The 19,716-nt window shown below is 39.7% G+C and overlaps 1 protein-coding gene across 1 annotated transcript; it reads right to left on the bottom strand.

Moving 5' to 3' along the window:
- Positions 1-1,541: 1,541 nt before the first annotated feature.
- TM4SF1 (transmembrane 4 L six family member 1) lies at positions 1,542-6,636 on the bottom strand. Its single transcript, XM_008633820.2, has 5 exons — positions 6,331-6,636; positions 4,509-4,595; positions 4,271-4,419; positions 2,710-2,890; positions 1,542-2,083 (listed from the first exon to the last, which is right to left on the bottom strand). Exons 1-5 carry the CDS (start codon positions 6,505-6,507, stop codon positions 2,069-2,071), a joined length of 609 nt encoding a protein of 202 aa, XP_008632042.1. The 5' UTR covers positions 6,508-6,636; the 3' UTR covers positions 1,542-2,068.
- Between the last annotated feature and the right edge of the window lie 13,080 nt (positions 6,637-19,716).

Genomic DNA, 19,716 nt, shown 5'->3' with positions numbered 1-19,716 from the left:
GGATCTATTAGTGCTACATGCATTTGTGCTGAAGTTTCAAGTCAAAACTCTAGACTAATCACTCTGTATATTGGAATTCTAAAATTGCTTCAGTTCTTTAATTGATTGTGTGTACCAGAAGAACAAATAACCATTATGCAAGAATAAAGGCAAAAATCTTTAAGTTGCATGGTAATTATACATGATTCCATTGAGGACTCTCTTTTCAACTTTCTCTCCTTCCACACCCAATTTAAACATGCAGATAGTTTTTCAAACAGTGCATCTTCACACACAAAGACACCATACTACACAGATGCAAGGAATTTTGTGTGTATACACATGCAAATATTCTCCTTCCTCCCCCTCATAGCAGGACAGGACAGGGATAGAAACTACAAAGAAATGGCATTAAATGGCATTAAAGTCCCTCAACTATTTCTATGTATTTAGGTATGAATAAATGCAAAATTCAGGTATCCTGAGATTCTAAACACAAACTCTTTTCATCTGAGAATTCTTTTTCTGGTGTAGATATATGTGGACAATTCTGTTTTCACAGTTAACTTGTTTTTTTCAGGTATGTATTTGTACAGGGCAGACTTGACTGTGCAGACAGCCTGAGATACACCTGAACTTTCTGGCTACCTTTAAAGACCACCCTCCTAGTTACAAATAGCCTAAGGATGCACTGAAACCCACAGGAACTTCTTTTTCTCCTATGAATAGAAACTAACTAATGAGGAAAATAAGTAAGTAGTGGATATTTTGAACCAAACCACTACACTTATTTTCAAAGACAATATGAACACCTAAATTCCAAAACTGAGCCTCATTTCTTTGAAATAAAGAGTATGTCACTTTTTGGTTTTCACTTGAAAAATGTCATTGCCAGCAGAAATGCTGCCATGCTGACTTTGCCAGCAGTGCTGTTGGCAGCACATTATTCAGATGTACTTGTGATGAAACTCTAATGTGCTACAAGCTACACTTAGAGGTTCTTGCGCAGGACCCTACAATAATGACTTCAGGCTGATAACTGGTGAAGTCAGGTATTTCAGATTAATCTGTCTTCACTGACCTGAATTTGGACTGTATTCCTTGAATGCTGTGAGGCCTGAGGGTCTGCTGAGTGAGGTGAAAAACAGGAGTCCTGTCCACATTTGTTTTATCTCAGGCCTGTAATGGAGCAATCAGGAGATGATCCCCCTTGGGAGGGCAGGAGGGGCTCAAGAGCTGGGCTCAGCTGTGCAGGGACCCCCTCAAGCTCCCTGGGCTGGCCATCAGTTGGGAACTGCCAGCCCTGACCCAGGACTAAGACTCCACGTGTGCAATTGTGTCTGTTGTTGAACCCTTATTATGAATAAACACCTGTTTCAGTAAATGAGCCAAACCAAGCAAGGAAGCAGTTCCCACTCTGGCAGAGACTGCTGGAGAGGAAAAACAGGTTATAACCTGACTGCATTAAATCCATATTCTCATGCCACCACGGCCCTTTACTCCAAGACCAGACAAGCAGTGTTGCAGCATGGGCAGGGAAGGAATCACTGACACCTTCTGGGTATTTTTAATACAAATCTTTATTTGTGAAATACAGGGGAAGTTCAGAAAAATCCCCAAAAGCCCTTAATCATCCACATTTTACTGCTGCTTTGGTTTTGGGCCAGCTGACCAAAACCCAGTATTCACTTTTATCCAGGCTAGACTAGATTTGGTTTGTGTTCATTCCAAGATCAGAATGAAAGAGCAACTTTATTGGGAAAGCAGTACAAAGTACAGCTGTCGTGTCAGTAGAAAGAGAAAAATAAATAAAGCCACTTTAGTGACCTATGTTCAGACTGTTGCCTGTACCAAGATGAAATGAACCAAAGAAATTCAGGATACATTTTGCCTTTAGGTTTAGGCAGGTTAGTGGAAAACCTGCATATGACTCCAGCAACAAAGGCTGGCCCCAAGTCAGTTAAATTCATGGCAACAGCACAGCTTGACAACAATGCATATTTCAGCATGCATGGAATGTTTTAAAAAAAATCCACAGTATTTTCATTACAGCACACACATGCACCGATGTCAATGCATTGTCAGGTTTCTAGCAAACATATGTCTGTGGGGGGAACAAAAAGAAAGAAACATATTAATGGAAAGAATGCTAATATTGTATCCAACTAAAAATGCAAAAATTAACCTGACCACATTTAGAAAACCATAGCATAGCTCTTCTATACTGCAGTTAGAGCCAGGAAGACAGGAGGAAGAAAACAATAATAGCTTTGAAAGAGCCCCAACACTCAACTATGACAATTAAAAAGGTGAAACACATGCTTACCTACAGTGTGCAATATAAATTATATCTGGTTCATACTTTAAGCCACGGCACCACACTATGCAACAACAGTTTAGGCAAAGACCACAACCATCAGGAGATCTGTATCTCAGTTTTTTCACCTATACAGTGCTGATGATCACATGTGTCACTGGACAGAAAAAAGCCCTCTAGCTCCTAGCTCTCATGCAGATTAACATGACTGTGACAGCTGAGGAATCAGCTGAAATCATGTGATCAAACACTGCATGAAAATTCTAATCACAACAGGGCTATAGAAACAGCTGCACAGGGAATTGTTGCTTAAGAATACCTAAAGAGTAACTGCTGAGTAAGACTCCACAGGAGCATAAGTAACAAGTTTCATGTTCATCTAAGAAGCATGGGTATATCTACAAATTACTTACCTCCTCATGACTGCAGCACAACCCACACAGTCCTCCAAGAATGCCATTGATTATCTGTATGAAGCACAGAATGAATTCTATTCCTCCCAAAACAAGGAGGATGGAAAAGAGGGTGACGTTCCACTGCACGATGTTTTGAGGTTCCTGACATTCAGACCACTTGTTATACTCAAACAAGTACCTGTACACAGCAATTAAAAGCATATTGCATTGTGTCAGAGTGGGATACGTGGGATACTTACCATATACTAGAACCAAATTATGTCTAGTCTGTAACTGCATCAAGGATATTCACTCTATAGAGTCCCAATAGGCTAGGTTCCCTTAGGAATAAATTCCTAATAGAATAGAAAAAACAATGGTTTACTCCATGCAAGGTTAGTTTGGTTTAGGAACAGGTTGAAATAACAACCACACATTTTTGCTAAGTCTTAATTCTTTTAAAAAAATAATCTAAGCTATAAAGGCATCATTTCCTATTGCTGATTGAAGTGAGGCACAAACTCAAGAAAGCTGAAAGAGTAAAGGTTTCTCTCAAAACAATCACAGAGTTTTTCATGACTGGGCCTTTTTTCTAAAGATAGCAGTCACTGATCTGAGGCAAATGGGTCACTCTCCTGTGCTGCTGTCTTTGGGCCCTCACATGCTTACTTGGATGAGCCAAACACAGAAGAAATTTGGAGGGGTACTGCAATATTTAAGGTGTTACTGCTCATTCACATTTTGGGAACAACAGCACTTGCCTTCAGCAAGGATTTAACCTTGTTCTTCTACACTCAGTCACAGTAAGGAGGATGGAGAAGGAGGAATGATCCCTCTTGAGAGAGATACAGGTGAAATATAAAATTCAAACTCTACTGCAAAGAGCTTTATGTGGCTTCTTAGTCCTCCAACTGCCTCTAGTCTGGCATAAGACATAAGCTGTTTCTAGATACAGCCTTGAGGTTGCAAAACATACAAACACTTTAAAAGCATGCCATGATATAAACCGTATCAGGATTTATGTGCATTAATGGGGAATAGCACACTGAGACCTTTTTTGCAGGAGAACCCTAATTAGGGATCATTAGGAGCTTCTTGCCCTCTCTGCCCTGCGGTGTACAAAGATCCTTATAAACCTTCTCAAGTTTCATTTATGAGGTTCTATGCCATTGTCACTTATGTGGGCATTGTGCCACTTTACGCTGGTGGAAAGCAGCTTCAGAAGCAAGTCTGACAAAACAGATTCTTACACAAATCATAAGACAAATTTCTTAACAACCACTATTCCTAGTTTGTAAATCCTTCAAAGTCCTAAAACTTTATACTTTGTTAGAGATGTTCATGGACATGAACAGTATATGATGTATAGATTTAATTACCTATATGTATTTCCATTGTTTTGGTTTTACACTGTAGCAGCGAGGGTATCTGATGCCATTTGTTAAGTTCTTAGTAAGTGAGAAGGATAAAGTTATGAACAGATCTTGGTATATGGTTATTGGACATTGCTGAAAGGTACTGGAATAAAGCCCATGTGTACACGGGGAAGATACAACATCCTCATGAACAGACAACTTACCCCCCAGAGGAGTCAGTGAAAGGATAGATCCAGTTTCTCTCTAGGTGTGTAAAACAATATGGTCCTTGAGACAAGCCCAGTGCTGAAATGGTTATACAGTATCCAGAGCCAAGAATCCCAACAAAGGCTGCCAGAACTGAGGACAGCATCTGCACAGCAGAGGTAAACATGAGCTTTCAGTACAGCCATCGCCTTGTCTTTGGGATTACCTGGGACTGGGGTATATGGGATTGCTTACCACACAGCTCTTTCCACAGCCCTCATGGCCGAAGCACCCACAGTCATCACTGTGAAGCCCAATGAACACCGCAGCTGGAATGAGTACCTGGATATGGAGCAAACAAATCACACTATTCCTTTTGGTTGCACAGAGAGGGCAGATAAAATGCAGTCTTTGAATTGCATTCATTTATGCTGCTTCTTGCCAGTCAGCCTGTACAGGTGATTCAGCTTTACTCCTATTTAACACAGTAGGCATCTTGCTACTGACATCTCCAACATCAGAACAGGTATATTTCTATTGCCACTTTGTGTATGCACAGCACTTAAGCATAGAAAGAGACAGTTGAGGTACTGATACATTTCAACTATTTCAGCTTTAAAAGTTTTTGTTCACATTAAAGGCTGTATAATAAAAATAAAATGCTTTGCAAAAAAAGGCATTAACTTTATTCCAGTGAGGACTACAAAATAACTTTTTTTGCAAAACAACTACTGCCAATATACTTGTTGCTTAAGAGCAATTATCACTGCCTGTGTGACAAACCAGTCTGACTAGAGTAGAAAGTCTAGTAAAATTTTGCTCAATTCAGACAAACATCTCATTACAGACATCTACTTTTTTCCAAGATTTCACGACCAGTTTCCAGTGACAGAAATGCAAAGTAACAAAGCAGAAGCTATCCATGAGAAACATAAAGCCTCCATACTCCAGAGCTTTTAGCATAAAATCAAGAATGAATGGAGCTGATTAAAAAGAGGATCCTCCCACCAGCAATAATAGCACTTAACAGTGTCCACTTATAAAGACTCTACACCCAAGAGTACCCCGGAAAACCATAAAGAAAGAGTAGAGAGTTATTTGCAAACTCCACAGACTTTCTTAAGGAGAAACTAGAATAAGAACTATACTATTGAACAGACACATACTTGTCAGCCCTCACTCTAACCCATTGCTGAGTCCCAATGCTTCAGGTCCAGAAGAGGTTGTACAAGGGCGCTGCAGGAGAAGTTCCATTGATTTCACTTGTATTATTCTGTGTGTAAAGCCTAGTCTTTGCAAACCCCACTCTAGGTCCCAGTGGGGCTGTAACACAGCTGTAAGCACCTCTCACTACACAAAGCACCTTAGCATGCAATTTTTTTCAATTTGTGATTTGTGGACACCTTGAGATCATAGAATCATAAAGTGCTAAGAATTGGAAGGGACCTATAACCTATTTTTAAGAAGACTTCTAAAAGCAGATGAAAAAGGAAGCCTGGAGTTAGGGGTCTTAAATATGCTACAGTGTGGTCCACAAAACTGAAAAGGTAGAAAATAAGAGCTTCAGATTAATGATATCCTATAATGAACACACTCAATCCTTGCATCCTGTTATTCAAATGCAAAGCTTTGACAACTATCACTCAATTCCTCTGAATAAATAGCTTAGGCAGAGAAATAACTGTCAACATGTCAGATAATAGAAATTAAGGAACTGTATCTAAATGCTCATTAGTTAGGGACATTTAAAAGGAGAATGGCTCAATAATATAACAAACTTAAGATTTAACCCTTTATGCAAACTGTTATCCACTGAGAGGCTTGGTTTCACTTTTGCATTTGGATTCTGTGCCCCAGACCCTATGGTTTTTCAGCTTTAAAGTGCCATCATGTTGCAGATAAGATAACCAATAGTAACTAATAATAGATATGGGATAATATAGCTCTTTTTTTATACAACTCCAGAGACTCTGGTTGACAAGATATTTGATGAATAAATTCAGGTAACCACTAGAGAAAGAGCAGTACCAAGTACCTCCAAAATAAACTTGAAAGAAGACACCAGGTTATTACTTACCAGAAAGCCTCCACCTAGAATGCCATGAAGGCACTCCACGTATTTGCTGAGGTGATGCTCTGAAGCAAATCTTGTTTCGCCATTGGGAAAATAAAGTAAAGTGTTGGCCACAATGCAGAGGAGGGCAAGGATGAGCAACTTATAACCAACACATCTAGCACATCTTCCAAAACACATATTCTCAGCTTTAAAAATCCTCCTCCAACTTGTCCGATCCAACCTATCTCACACCCTTCCACACCTAAAAGAAGATCAGTGTTTATTCTCACCTCCTTAAATACCAGGGGTTACCTAGCTACCTGGATGACGTTTACAACCCTTCCTAACCACCATTCCCAATTGTAGAGTGAGAGAGCAAGCATGGCAGAATGCCACCGCCCTTTTTAAATGCAATAATTGTAGATGAACCAAATGCAATGAAGGAAATATTGAATACTAGGTGATTTCACACTAATATATGATGCTTTGAATAATCACTGGTGAACATGATTACATGTGAAAAACAGGCTTAAACCACAACAAAAGTTCTGTTGGGAACTGAAGGAAAAATGTTTTGTTTTCTTTGTTAGAAGCAGCTTTGAATTTTAGGTTTATAGACTGATTCAGAACAACCTGAAGCCAGGGAAAGACTTCGCTGACTTCAACAGCACTGAGTCAGAGTTTTGGGTATAAACAGAATAAGGTCTACAGCAATGAGGAGTATGTGGAGCAACCTCTCACTTTGCTGTCCTGTTGACGGAACAGAAAATCTCACCAGGACATTGGAAAACAAATAAAAGGAACAGGTAAGCTTCTTAGGAGTGTCCTTGTTCTTGCCATTGTAAGATGAGCTGAATTTAGATTAACAGTCAGTTACTAAATGGTTTGGTAACAGCTAAACCAAGCAAACACTCGTGAAAAATACTGCTTAAAAAAAGCAGGATTATAAAAGAGAGTCCGTGCACCAAATATCATGTATAGAAACACACACAAAAAGAACAATGCCAAGAAAGAAACAGATTTTATCCAAGGTTTCCAAATGGTGTTTCATGTACCAGTAACATTAATTTCCATAGTAAGTGGAGATACAAAGTGAGCTATAAAAATTAAGATCTAGCCTTTTCTCTTTTCCCTCATGCACATTTTGCTAAAACAGCCCAAAGACTTTTTCTTTGCACACAGCTCAACACAGAGGTGTGAGCTGCCAATGACCACTGCTATCATGTGACAGCAGGTAACTAAAATGCACAGGCCCAGACTAGATCCAGGTGGTGCTGCTGCCATCACCACAGTACAATGTAATTCTCATTGCAAAACCAGAAGCTAGACAAATGGAGTTTGGGAATGTACAGGATATTAGAAAACTATAATGAAACTTTTAAAAAATACTCATTCAGGTTTCTTTTTTTGAACGTGGGGTAGGGTGTGTTTAATTGCTAAATAACACAGTAGACATAAGCCCAAGTCAAGCCCATGCTATTCTTGCAAGAGATGTGAGCAACACTTATGCTGAGAAAGAGAATGCAAAAATAAAAAGTGGGGGGTGAAGCAGGGGAAGAGAGCAGTCTGGTGCAGCTGTGGCTTTGTGATGTAACTTCTCTGGGTATTGTGGCTGCTGACCTTGGAGACTTCCTTCATTATGAGAAATATCCTCCAATTGTACAAACATAGGCTGGCCATTATTGTGTGCTTCACCTCTAATGACTAAAACAACCCTAAACATTATCCTGCAAGTTTCCTCTGCAGAAGAAAACGGACACTCAGCTGAAAACTTCCTTTATTTTGTTGGGCTAAAAAAACCCCAAACCACTCCTTCCTCAAAACCCGCCACCCAATACTCTTCCCCCATCATATACCACACCAACATATCGCCTGTGGGACATGGATTTAAAACCCTAGCCCTAACCATATATTTGAAAACTGTTCTATTCACAACTTAAATAATGGTTTTCTAAATACTTCATTAAAAAAATTCACATAAGTGAGAACTTCCTATATTTAAAATCAATTCTATATTTAAAATAACACATGTGGGGCATTGCATGGGCATTGCAGGCTGCAGTTCGAACCAATACCTCTCCAACAATACACTAGCAGTTCAGATCACTCTCCGGTATAGAATCGTATTACAAAAGCTCAGATTACAAAAATCTTGAGCTTTCTCAACTTCATGTGCCTGTTTGCTTCATAAATCCTAATTTTACTACTTGGCAAAGTGAGAAGCAGTGGATTTTTGGAATGCCTTGTGGGCATGATGAGTTTTAAACTATGAAATATACTCACAGATGAGCAGTAGCCAAACACAAGATCTTCATTAATTTGAGAAAGAGCAGGGCCTAAACTGCAGCTTCTGACATGCTCCAGTACTATCAGGCATTGGAGTTTACACTAGAGTAAATAAAACCAGAACTGAGGTTTGAGTCTTTTATACGAGAATCATACTGTTTGCACTTGGAGAGGTGAGGTAATCGCTTACTCTCTTACAGATGCTTCCCCACGCCCCACAGGAAACTACACTATTTCTCTCACACAGGATGATTTCTGTAGCTCTGATGCCTATCGTGGACAAAGAACATGCATTAAAAGGCAATCCAGCATTCAGTATTATTAAATACAATAAAAGCCTAGGCTAAAGCCTAACTTTAGACTATAGGTCCAGCCCTCAGCTCTGGCTGAGAAGAACCTCCAGCAGTGTGCTACAGGAAGGACAAGATCATCAAAGAGACAGTGAAGCAAATTTGTGTAAGGTCCAGCAGGTAGGACCATTGTCAAAGACTTCCATATCCTCTCCTGGCAGGAGAGGTTCATAAACCATTACAACAACTGGCTTGTGTCCCCAAATCATCAGTTCTGCTGGTTAAATTTGTCAGCAGAGCACTGCTATGAAGGGCAGGACACTTACCCTTCAAGCCTGAGAAGTGGCTGAAATTGGATGCCTCGTCCAATTACTGAGGTGCTTATTAGCAGGGCTATTTTCACACAGAAGGATCCAGCCATCCCTCTATAAAACAACCCCCCCAACCTCAATAGTCCCTGTTGCTTTGGTTCTTCTGTTGCAGCCTGCTTCTGTCACAAAATGTAAATGCTAGAAAGAAACTAATGTTTCCTGATGCCAAAAAGTGGAAGAACTCAAAACTAGTAGAAGAGCTCTCAGCATTGAAGCTCTGAAAGGTTGAGTATTCTCTAGCTTTCTGGATCTGCTTCTCAACCAGCACAAGAGCAACAGAAATCACTTTCTTCAGCTCAACAGAGTATTGGAAACATTCGCTATATTTTTGGACAAGTTTACCTACAGTAAAGACGATCAGTTTATCAAAGACTGTAAAAAAAACTCCTACCCAAACCCCACAAAACCACAGAATCTTAAAAAGAAAACTGGGAAGTATCATATTTCTCCTACAGAAACAAATTACTCCAACTACAACCACATCTAGCACTTCCATCCTGAACCAGATTCCCAAAAGGATTCACCATAATCAACAGAAGAAACTGAGCTGCAACAGCAAAGTGCCACACAAAAAAGGAGACTCCACTAATATATTTTAATAATCCTGGAAACACCCATGTCACTCTACTGAAGAGGAAATCAAGCAGAGCAGAGGGGAAGGATATCTGCAAAGTAAGTGTTGAATTGCTCAGACAGACCCAGAGCCAACACACCTGTCAGCATGCTGTCAAGAACAGGGTCAGTCTCCCCAGCTGGACACTGGGCATGTTACTACATTTGAACCTGCTGCACATGCACAAGTTAAGGCTCCTGTGCACTGAGGATGCCACAGAACCCTTTTTCCTTTGCCCTCCAGCACACTGTCAGAACATTCTGGCTGCTCTTCCCTTAATGGAAATGAGATTTCTATAGCTTGGCTATGCCAAGTTCCCAGTGTTCACCTTGTTAATCCTCCCCAGACTCAATGGTTTGTTGGTTTGGTTTTTTTTTTTACCACCAGAACAGGTTCTTATTCCTTATAATTAGACATAGGATGAAACATCTGCATCAGTGTTTTCAAGCAAATAAGCAAGCTCCTGACTTAAAGATGCCAGAAAGAGGGAAAGATGTTGCTCTACTGAAAAACGTAACAGGTTTCTTCCCAACAGTTTCTTCTAACATTCCAAATAGTCAGTCTTACTGTTTTATCCTGACTTTTAGACACCGTCAGCCACTGTTTGCTAAAAGACGCAATAGTGATCAAGGAACACAGATGAAAGAGACATATGAGAAATGTCTTCCAATGATCTTGAAGACAGTGGAAAGAGAAAGAAAGAAAGAAAGAAAGAAAGAAAGAAAGAAAGAAAGAAAGAAAGAAAGAAAGAAAACATTTGAAGCAAATACAATTTTTTTTACATTAATACACCTGGTCAGGTGTGAATCAAGGGGGCTTCACTAATGCCACTGCCATTTGGACACCCTATGCTACAGCTTCTACCAGAAAGTCTCAATATAACTTTTCTTTTCAGAATTTCTGGTCCCACCCACCATCAGAAAAAGGTTTAATGGAGGAAAGTGGATCTCATGGAAGCGCTGGCAGGATGTGGTAACTGTATGGACTGCAGGTGAGACACATCATAGGAAATAATAGCATGGGCTGCGTCGATTCATTTGGAAAGACTGGGCAACACAACACAGATTATTAATTCCCGCTTGTATTTGCTTGTAAGCTGTTCTCATTTGGTATTTTACTGTTTAATAGGTTGCTGCTCATGAAGGCCAATGCTAGCTCAGACAATTGCTGGGAACATACTGGAAATGTGTGGTCACCTGTTGGCTAAACTAAGGGCAGGCTCTTGGCCAGCTGTGCAGACAGAGCTCCTGGTGACCTTAGAACAACTCTAACTCCCTTTGACCCATCCATGCTGCCATCCATTTCTCAATGTCTAAATGATGCATTACCCATGTTTTCCAGCCATCATCCACAAAAACACTGTGCTGCAGTTGTAACTGTCCTCACTACCTCTCAAGTGCACATTGGTTGACAAACTCGACCTGGACGGCTACAAGAGGAAACTGCTCATCATGAAGTCCTTGGTGCCTATGGTCTCCTGGCCACAGACAGAAGAAAGTCTCCAGATTACTTTTATCAATTAGATCACAACTCCTCAGATGAACTAAAGAGCTAATTATGAGCACAAGCAACTACCTATTGTCATGAGAGCAATTACTCCTAACACAGCTGTAACACACATGCATGTGCTTGCTTGCTATCTCTGCCACCACTTTGAGACAGAAAACTGATCTGAACCAGAGAAGTAATCCTGGAGTGAGCGCTCACACTTCTATGTAACAACACACATTGACACATACAGAGAACATTTAATTTATTAACAATGCTGCTCTAAGAAGGAGTCAGCAACAATGCAACAAAAGTAGTTTTGCCATTTAACCAACCAGTTTGGAGACTCATAAGCTTACAATCAGGGCAGAGCTACCACTAAACGAGTGTATAGAAATTCCTCTCTTTAAAAAGGAACCCATAAAACTTGCTTAAGAACAACTATTACTGACCCAGGACTTGCAATGCCACAATCAAATAAACCACTTCAAACACTGTTTTCTGGTGACATACAAAAACCATGCTGTAGCCTGCATTCATTAATTCTTCCAACAATGTTATTATGGTAAAAGTAGGACATAGGACAAACAAATTCTTTTTCTATTTCTGCAACAGCCTCTGGGTGAAACCGTGGCCTTGCAAAATGGCCAACAAAAGTTTGTTCCCCTTGGACTGTACTATTTAAACACAGGTTTGCATTTTGGATTTCTAGTCTATCCCTAAAAGTATGGCATTCTTGCAAAAGTTAAACAAGTATGAGGAATTACCATCACTGCACTATAAGCATCCTCTCTTCTACACTGTGTGTTTGTAATGGCTGTATGGATCAGAAAACTGGCATTAGCTTAGCATACAAAGCCTGCATAGCACAGCACAAGGAACAGATGGTCTTCCAGCTTGCAGTGTGTCACTGATGTCTCCCCTCCCCTGCAGCAACCACAAAAACCAGACACTGAAAACATGGAACAAAAACTACCAGTGTTATGTCTTTGACTCTTGTGGTACAAAAGTCAGTCATTAATTACCTTTGTGTTTCTCATAAAGTGATCCTGTTGGTAGTGAACTTCTAATCCAGAAAAAAAAAAAATACTATCTCTATCATACCATGTACTTTAGATTGATAAGCTCAAAAAAAAGGAAAGAAAACTGAAAAGCAACAAAGTCATTGCCTGGGTTGTTTCCTTAGCATATGCTTCATACATTGCTCGTGCAGTCTTGCCTCTGGAATTAACCATTAATGAGTTCATGTCAATTAAATATTTTAAATTATTCTTGCTGCACAATCCCACAGCTGCTGCTCAGCTGGGAACAGTCTACGTATTGATTCCACAGCAGCAGGATAGGAAGTGAATTTTAAATTTAACACGTCTTTCACATTAGCATGACTGATATTGCAGCATGTTGTATTTACTTGTGTATCTTTCAGCATCGGTAATAGCTGAATCAGACATCACAATCAGAAAAGCAAATCAGACATGACCACAAGACTCTTAAAAGATGATTTCCTAAACTGCAATCCCACCCTCCCATCAATCTTTGCTATCATCATTTAAATTGGAATTCTGAAATCCATTTAACTATATACACTCAATGCTCTGAATCTTTGCTACAAGATGGTCCTTAAAATGGCTGTCAATCATAAAGCCGACTATTTCATGGTCATGTTCCTCCAAGGGGTACATCAAGACCTTAAAAATGCTACACAAAGGTAGTACATATTTTTAGTAGAACAGAATTTTTAGGAAAACCCCCCAAAATTATTAAAAATATTTTTAAAAACTAATAAAAAGAACCAATTAAAAACCATGATTAAAGAATTAATTAGTCTACAGAAGACCCTTTTTCATCTAAGCAATGGAGAAAAGCAGAAGAAAATAACATTCAATGCTAATTATGATTTAATTAATTCTTAGTCTTTTTTTAAGGTAACATACTGGAACAACACAACTAAGACCGTATTCTCTGTAAATCTACAAAACGTGTCTACCATGTGGTACTAGATACAGCACTCTACTGCAGCTGCTGTTTTCACAAGGTCTTTCAAACTCCCCGTCAAACAGATATGGTGCCATTCTAATGAAATGCAATTGGCTTGGGGGATGGGGAAAGACTAATTTCCTGAATTAAGACTTTTCTATTCTTTTGTACTATAATTACAGGTAAAGTAGTTGTGTCATTTGTGTACCAAAACATGGAAATTAGTGCTGCAGAAATACAGATGTGCTCATTCCAGAGCAGCATTCCATCACACAGCCATCTCCTCTGGGGTCAGATCCTGCCCATGGGACTTTCTGCCAGTCCCCCGAAGATGAAGTACCCCAAGAATTCCACCAGCTCCCTCTAGTGATAATGAGGTTGTGACCAAACAGGTTCTGCTGGGCCCATTCATGGGCCTCTGCCTCCAGCGGCCTCTAGCTCTCAAGTCTTCCACAACAGCACCTGAAATACTATCTCCAGGTGAGAGGCATCTGCCTTTGGTAGAAGAAAACAATGCTCAGTAACAGCTCCTGGTGGCACAGGATCCAGGCGCAAGGCACCCTTATGGGAAGAGGAACTGAACTAAGGCATCATGCCCACCAAGTCAAACCTTGAGGCTTTGACAGGACAGGATTTGGTTCAGGTGCTAGTTCCAAAAGAGAGTTCTTCCAAGAACAGACTTATAAATGGTAAATTAAAAACCAAAATAAAGCAACTTTCATCTTTTACAGATCTTCACAGCAGAAAAGTAGCCCTGCTCTGTGCTCTCCATAAGCACAAAGGAAACAAAACAAATTGGAAGTTTGCACTAAAGGTGAGGAGAAAAAAACTCAAAAAAGCAAAACATCACAGCCTTTCCCCAGCATCTGTGCTGAATCAGGTGGAATTTTCCTCCAAAAAGTCAGGCACTGTCTTTGAGGAAACTGCAACCATGTCAACAATAGTACTTGCCTGTCAGGCAAAACATCCTGGGCTTTTTTGTGTTACACTCCATTGACTCCCAGGATTTAGATCAATTACACTCTGCTCTAAGATGAAGACATAGGGCTTACTAAAGGAGCACTACTTAGAGGCATACTAAGGGCTCAAGGAAAATTAAGATGTGTCCTGTGGAACCATTACAATTACAGAGCCATTACTGCATTCTTCATAGGCAGACTTTGTAAGTGGGTTGCTGGTTAATCCAGCCTATGATTAATGTGCAATGAATATAAAATATTACCACAAAAGAAATTAGTTTCCATTCAATTTTCACTACAATTTATTATTATTATTATTTTAATTATTAAACTCTTCCTATCTCAGCCCATCAGTTTTCTTGCTATTAACCCTCCAACTGTCTCCCTATCCCATCAAGGGCAGAGTGAGAAAGCAGCTCTGTGGGGCTGAGCTGCTGTCTGGGTTAAACCATGGTAAGTATCTAAACAGTGCATTGCTAAGTAACACTAACAACAAGGTTCTATTAAAGTTTACTGTTAGGAAGTTGGTCTTGACAATGCTAGGATCATGAATGAATGAATGAATTAATGTTGCCAAGACAGAATCTCGATCTTGTTTTTAACTATTTAAGATTATAAAACAGTAATCTGAAAAACATAAGACATTTCTACTTTTCTGTCAAAATAAAATGAAGACCTAATATTTATAGGCTCATTTTGCAAAGAACTCAAAGATCATCCTTAACATTGTAAATTATGTTTACAAAGAGCAAAAAGAAAAGTAATCACCATTGGTTAGAGCATACACAATTGTCAGGGCTATATAACCTTGCACAGCTAATAGAGCCACTTTATCTTAATGATAAGGAGTCACAGTACCTTAGAAGTCATGAGAGACACTTCTATCTTTCCTTGCCTTAAAGAAAAAAGGCTCAGCTGTGGACACAGCACCACAAGAGTAACTTCACCAACCCTGCATTTGCATAGTTCTGTATGGAACTATGGCACAAGGCTGAACTTAGATTGTGAACTATAGACAAAAGGCTGATCTGCTGAGGCTAGTGAAAGCGGGCAACACCCTCATCTCCTGGACTCAGCTAACACACACCTGTCAGTCTGTCCTCTCCTGGAATCTCACATCTGCTCTGCAGAATAAGAAAACAGGCAGAAGAGGTTGGAACTCCATGCCTGTTCTCCTTTTGCACCAAGAAGGCTTTGTGCGAAACAAAAATGAGTTCCTTTAGTCAGGCAGAGTTTTACATTAACAGAAAATATATATTTTTTTAAATGTGAAAAGTAACTATCCTGTCGTGTAAGAGTAGTAGAGGTTGGATTCTCTGATCATCTTCTCAAATAGTCTTCACACCCACTAGAACATGTTTTATTGCTAAGTACTTTCTCACTTGTGGTCTAAGTCCTTAGCTATCTGGAACCAGTCCTGTTCCAAAGCCCATGCAGTTGGATTTGAGTAGAGAGCAGGCCTCAAGGCAGCTCGAGGATCCACCACAGTAAAGCAATTAATCTCAGTTCTAATGGCAATACATTTTCAGAGCTAGATTTTCTGCTGCTTGAAATGCAGAAATAAAACTTAGCACCCATAAAAGTTCTGTCTCCATTAAAAATTAACTACTATATACCTGTAAGATGAAACTTACCCCCATGTTGTGAATTGTCCTACTGGAACCAGAGGATATATTCATACAAATGACAAAACTAGGATCCTAATCCATACTCACTTTATTAAAGCAAAGGACTGTATTAGGCTAGACACCTCACACTAGTACAGAACTGGAGAAAATTTAAGGAGAGCAATTCCACGTTGGTAGTATAAGCCATAAGGAAGTGGCCTCAAGTCGTACCAAGGGAGGTTTAGACGAGATATTAGGAAAAATTTCTTAACCAAAAGGTTTGTCCAGCCCTGTGGTGGAGTTCCCATCCCCAGAGGGATTTAAAAGTTGTGTAGATGTGGCACTTGGGTACATGGGTTATGGTGGCCTTGGCAGTGCTGGGGAAATGGTTGGACTCAATGGTCCCAGAGAGCTTTTCTAAACTGATTCCATACATCTATGATAATCTGAAACAATTGAGAAACACCAAGGTTTAGATGGACACTTGGAAATTATAGGTGTTACCATATGAAAGACAAAATACTATATGGAGCCAAAGTCCTCTAATAGCTATATGGAGCCAAAGTCCTCTAATAGCTATATAATATCTATATCCATAAGACATTTCAACTTTATAACTATTTATTTGTTATGTTCAAATACAATCCTGCCAATAAATTAAAGTAAACACTTCTATCTAAAGTACACAAACTCAGACTAACACAGCCTGGTACTTACACACATGGGAATTTCTACCTCTACATAAGTAATCACTGTGCTCATGGATTTTCTTATGTTTCTTTAATAAAGCTGTCATTATACAAAACACTAAGATGACTTTTAGCTACAAGATTTTACTAAGCATGGACCTTATTGAATTTAACCTGACTGCAAACCCCATTAGCCTCCAATATTTTATTTCTGCCCTTTAAACACACTAATGAAACAAAACCATCAGATAGAAAGATCACTGCTGACAGCCAGCTCATTGGGAAGCAGAACCACGTAGGTGGTATTTGGAGAGCTTCACTGTAGGGTCCTTCTTCCATGCTCTCCTCCACAGACACTGGTGCAGCTCCTGCCATGCTGAGCTCTCAGCTGGGGACAGAAATTCCAGGCCTGGACATCTGCCACAGAAAGCAGAGGAGTCTTGAGAGAGCTGCAGTCTTCTTTGTTTGAAGACAGGCTCCCTCTTCTCCCCTCCGGCCAAAGAAGACAGATTAGCTGGGATGCTGCTGGTACTGCACATGCTGCCCCATGTGATGGAGATCAGTTCTGAACAAAACAGCTGCCAAGAGGTACCAACACCTACAGACACAGAGACTTAATAGCTCCAAGCTGTGCCATAGCATCCATTTGCTTCTCTGATCATGCTGACTGAGATCTAAGGTTTAAACCAACTCTTTTTTTAACTATTCTCTGAATGCCCAAGCAAAATTTTTAATGTTACTGTTAGGCAAGAGGAAAATATCATGCAGTCATTACACAGTAATTTTTTTAATTGAACACTTTTTAAAAATTAGGTTAAGATATCAGTGCACCTCTTCCCTTTTTATACTTTTTAGCTGATTTGCAATCCACAGATTACTTGTTTCTAATAGGTCTTTACTGCTTTACTACTTTAACAATTGTTATTTTCTTCTTTCTAACTACTTTTAATTTTTTTTAAGTAGCACATAGGTATACATGGACTAATGTTATAAAAATCCCAGGGCTAATGTTATAAGAACAAACAATTTTTTAGCCAAATTATTTAATGGAGACATACTTCAAACAGTTGTGAGGGAAGTCTGATAACCATCATATGTACAGAAGCAGATCAAAGTCTCCAATGACAGAATTCCTCCTCATACTGCAGAGTATGCAAGGGAAAAGAAAATACTTCTAAAAGTTAAACAGCTGAGAACACTCCTTAGCATCAGATCTGGGCAGGCTGTTTTTCTACGTACCCAACCCTTGTAAGGTCAGCACAGACTGAGATTGCATCAGTGAAGCTGAGTTCCACAGCCTCAGCCAGCACATGTGGAGTCAGCTGTGTTATGAACCATGTCTGAAAGCAGCAGCAGCAAAGGTACAATTGCATTAGATTTACCACATATTGTAACATGGCCCATTTTACTGCATAATAAAGAGCAGTAAAAAGCAGTGTGTATCCAAACATTATTCACATAACTCAAGGTACTAATTTCATCATATTGCTCACAGCATTGTGCAGTAGTTAGCAATGAGAAATTCTGAAAAGGTATGAAGTTGTTTATAAAAATCAGTTCAATCATACTGGAAATTTTCTTCAAAGTTTATTTTGTAGCTTGCAAAACATAGTATTTTCAACACAAAATTCAAAATGGTTTCATACTAAGAACCTCTCTCCAATAAAATCACACTTCGATTAGTAGTAGAAGACTATTCATTGTACAGTTTACTTGGACTGGAGCCTTGCCTTTGACCTGTGTTGAGGAATACTTCTTTTGAACTACAAGTGGCTGAAAATCTTTATGGATTCATTCTTCTGTGTTTTAATCATACTTTCAGAGCTGATCAGACTTGAGGAATTTCCCAAACATTCACACACCACAGAGAGGAAAAAAAGCTATTTCTTCCTGCTTTAAGCAAAAATAAAAGCATTATTAGAGTTTTTTATTAAAACCAGCAGAGTGAACGTATTTCTTCATAATACAAACTCCCAAAAGCAAGGTAGTGTTTCCCCACTTCTCTAAATCAATCTTTTAGAATAAGATACAAGCATTATGAATTAGCACAGTGTTCTGCAGCAGCAACCCAATTTGCCCAATCCAAGGTAAGTTCTAATACCGTCATTATTGCTACATGAAGGGAAATCTTGTTCCTTCCCACAGAATAGATTTCAGTTGCAGATGAGTTACATCACAAGGCACTTGAAATTTGTTTATATGTAACAGTCAAAACAGTTCATGAGAAATATGTAAAGTTATGAAAAGCCCTTTTTTTACCTTCAGCACATAATCTCTAAATGACCTGTCAAAGAAAAAAAGCCTGGAGTGCCAGTCTGCTTGCTTGCAAGAGGACATCAGTAGAAGCAAGGTGCCCTGTAAATTCTGCCAAATGTACTCGCACCTGAACTTTTACTTTGTGGGAAAACTGTTACCCTAGTCTTGAGCACCCAGACCCAGATCCTTGGGCTGCTGCTGCTCTGCTGCACCGAGTGCCTCTCAAAACCTTTTGCTACTTGAAATGGCACGTAAGAAGGCAGCACAGCCAGCATGACCTCCCTACTGATAAGGTGTTTGATATGAAGATGTGGTTAGTAAGTCCTCAGGCTGAAGAAGACCTGTGACTTACCTCATGCTGAGGAGGCATTTTAATTATCTTTTGTTAAGAATTGGGCACCCCAATTTTTTCTACATCTGTACTCCAAGAGCAGGGATGTTTGCTCCACTTTTAAAATGTGCCTCTGCACACTGATTTGCCCCAGCCTCCAAAATCCACCTCTTTTCTTTGACAGGATCAAGGCATGACCCACTCCACCTGGCCAACAACATACTCAAGCAGCCAGCTAAATCCATCCCAATGGAAGGAATTCCCTCTCCCTGCCGCAAGGCTCTGGCATGGATATCCCCACACCTGCTGGAAATTAATGTCTGTTCTGAGGTGCCTTTGCAGGTCTCACTATAAACCACGTCAAGACAGATCAAGCACTTCCCATTCCTCTTCCAGCGTACATGATCCTGACATCAAGCCAACCCAAATTATCTCGCTAAATCTACAAAAATCTTGCGAAGTTTTATGTCTGCTTTCAAAGATGCTATGTATCTGGATGTTTTGGTTTTAGTACTGCTCGGCACATGAATGTTCCTGCTT

The sequence above is a fragment of the Corvus brachyrhynchos genome, unplaced genomic scaffold (assembly GCF_000691975.1).
Source record: "Corvus brachyrhynchos isolate BGI_N302 unplaced genomic scaffold, ASM69197v1 scaffold544, whole genome shotgun sequence".
Taxonomy (NCBI): Eukaryota; Metazoa; Chordata; class Aves; order Passeriformes; family Corvidae; genus Corvus; species Corvus brachyrhynchos.
The sequence above is the reverse complement of the archived record's forward strand: the minus strand, read 5'-3'. Positions and strand labels throughout refer to the sequence as shown.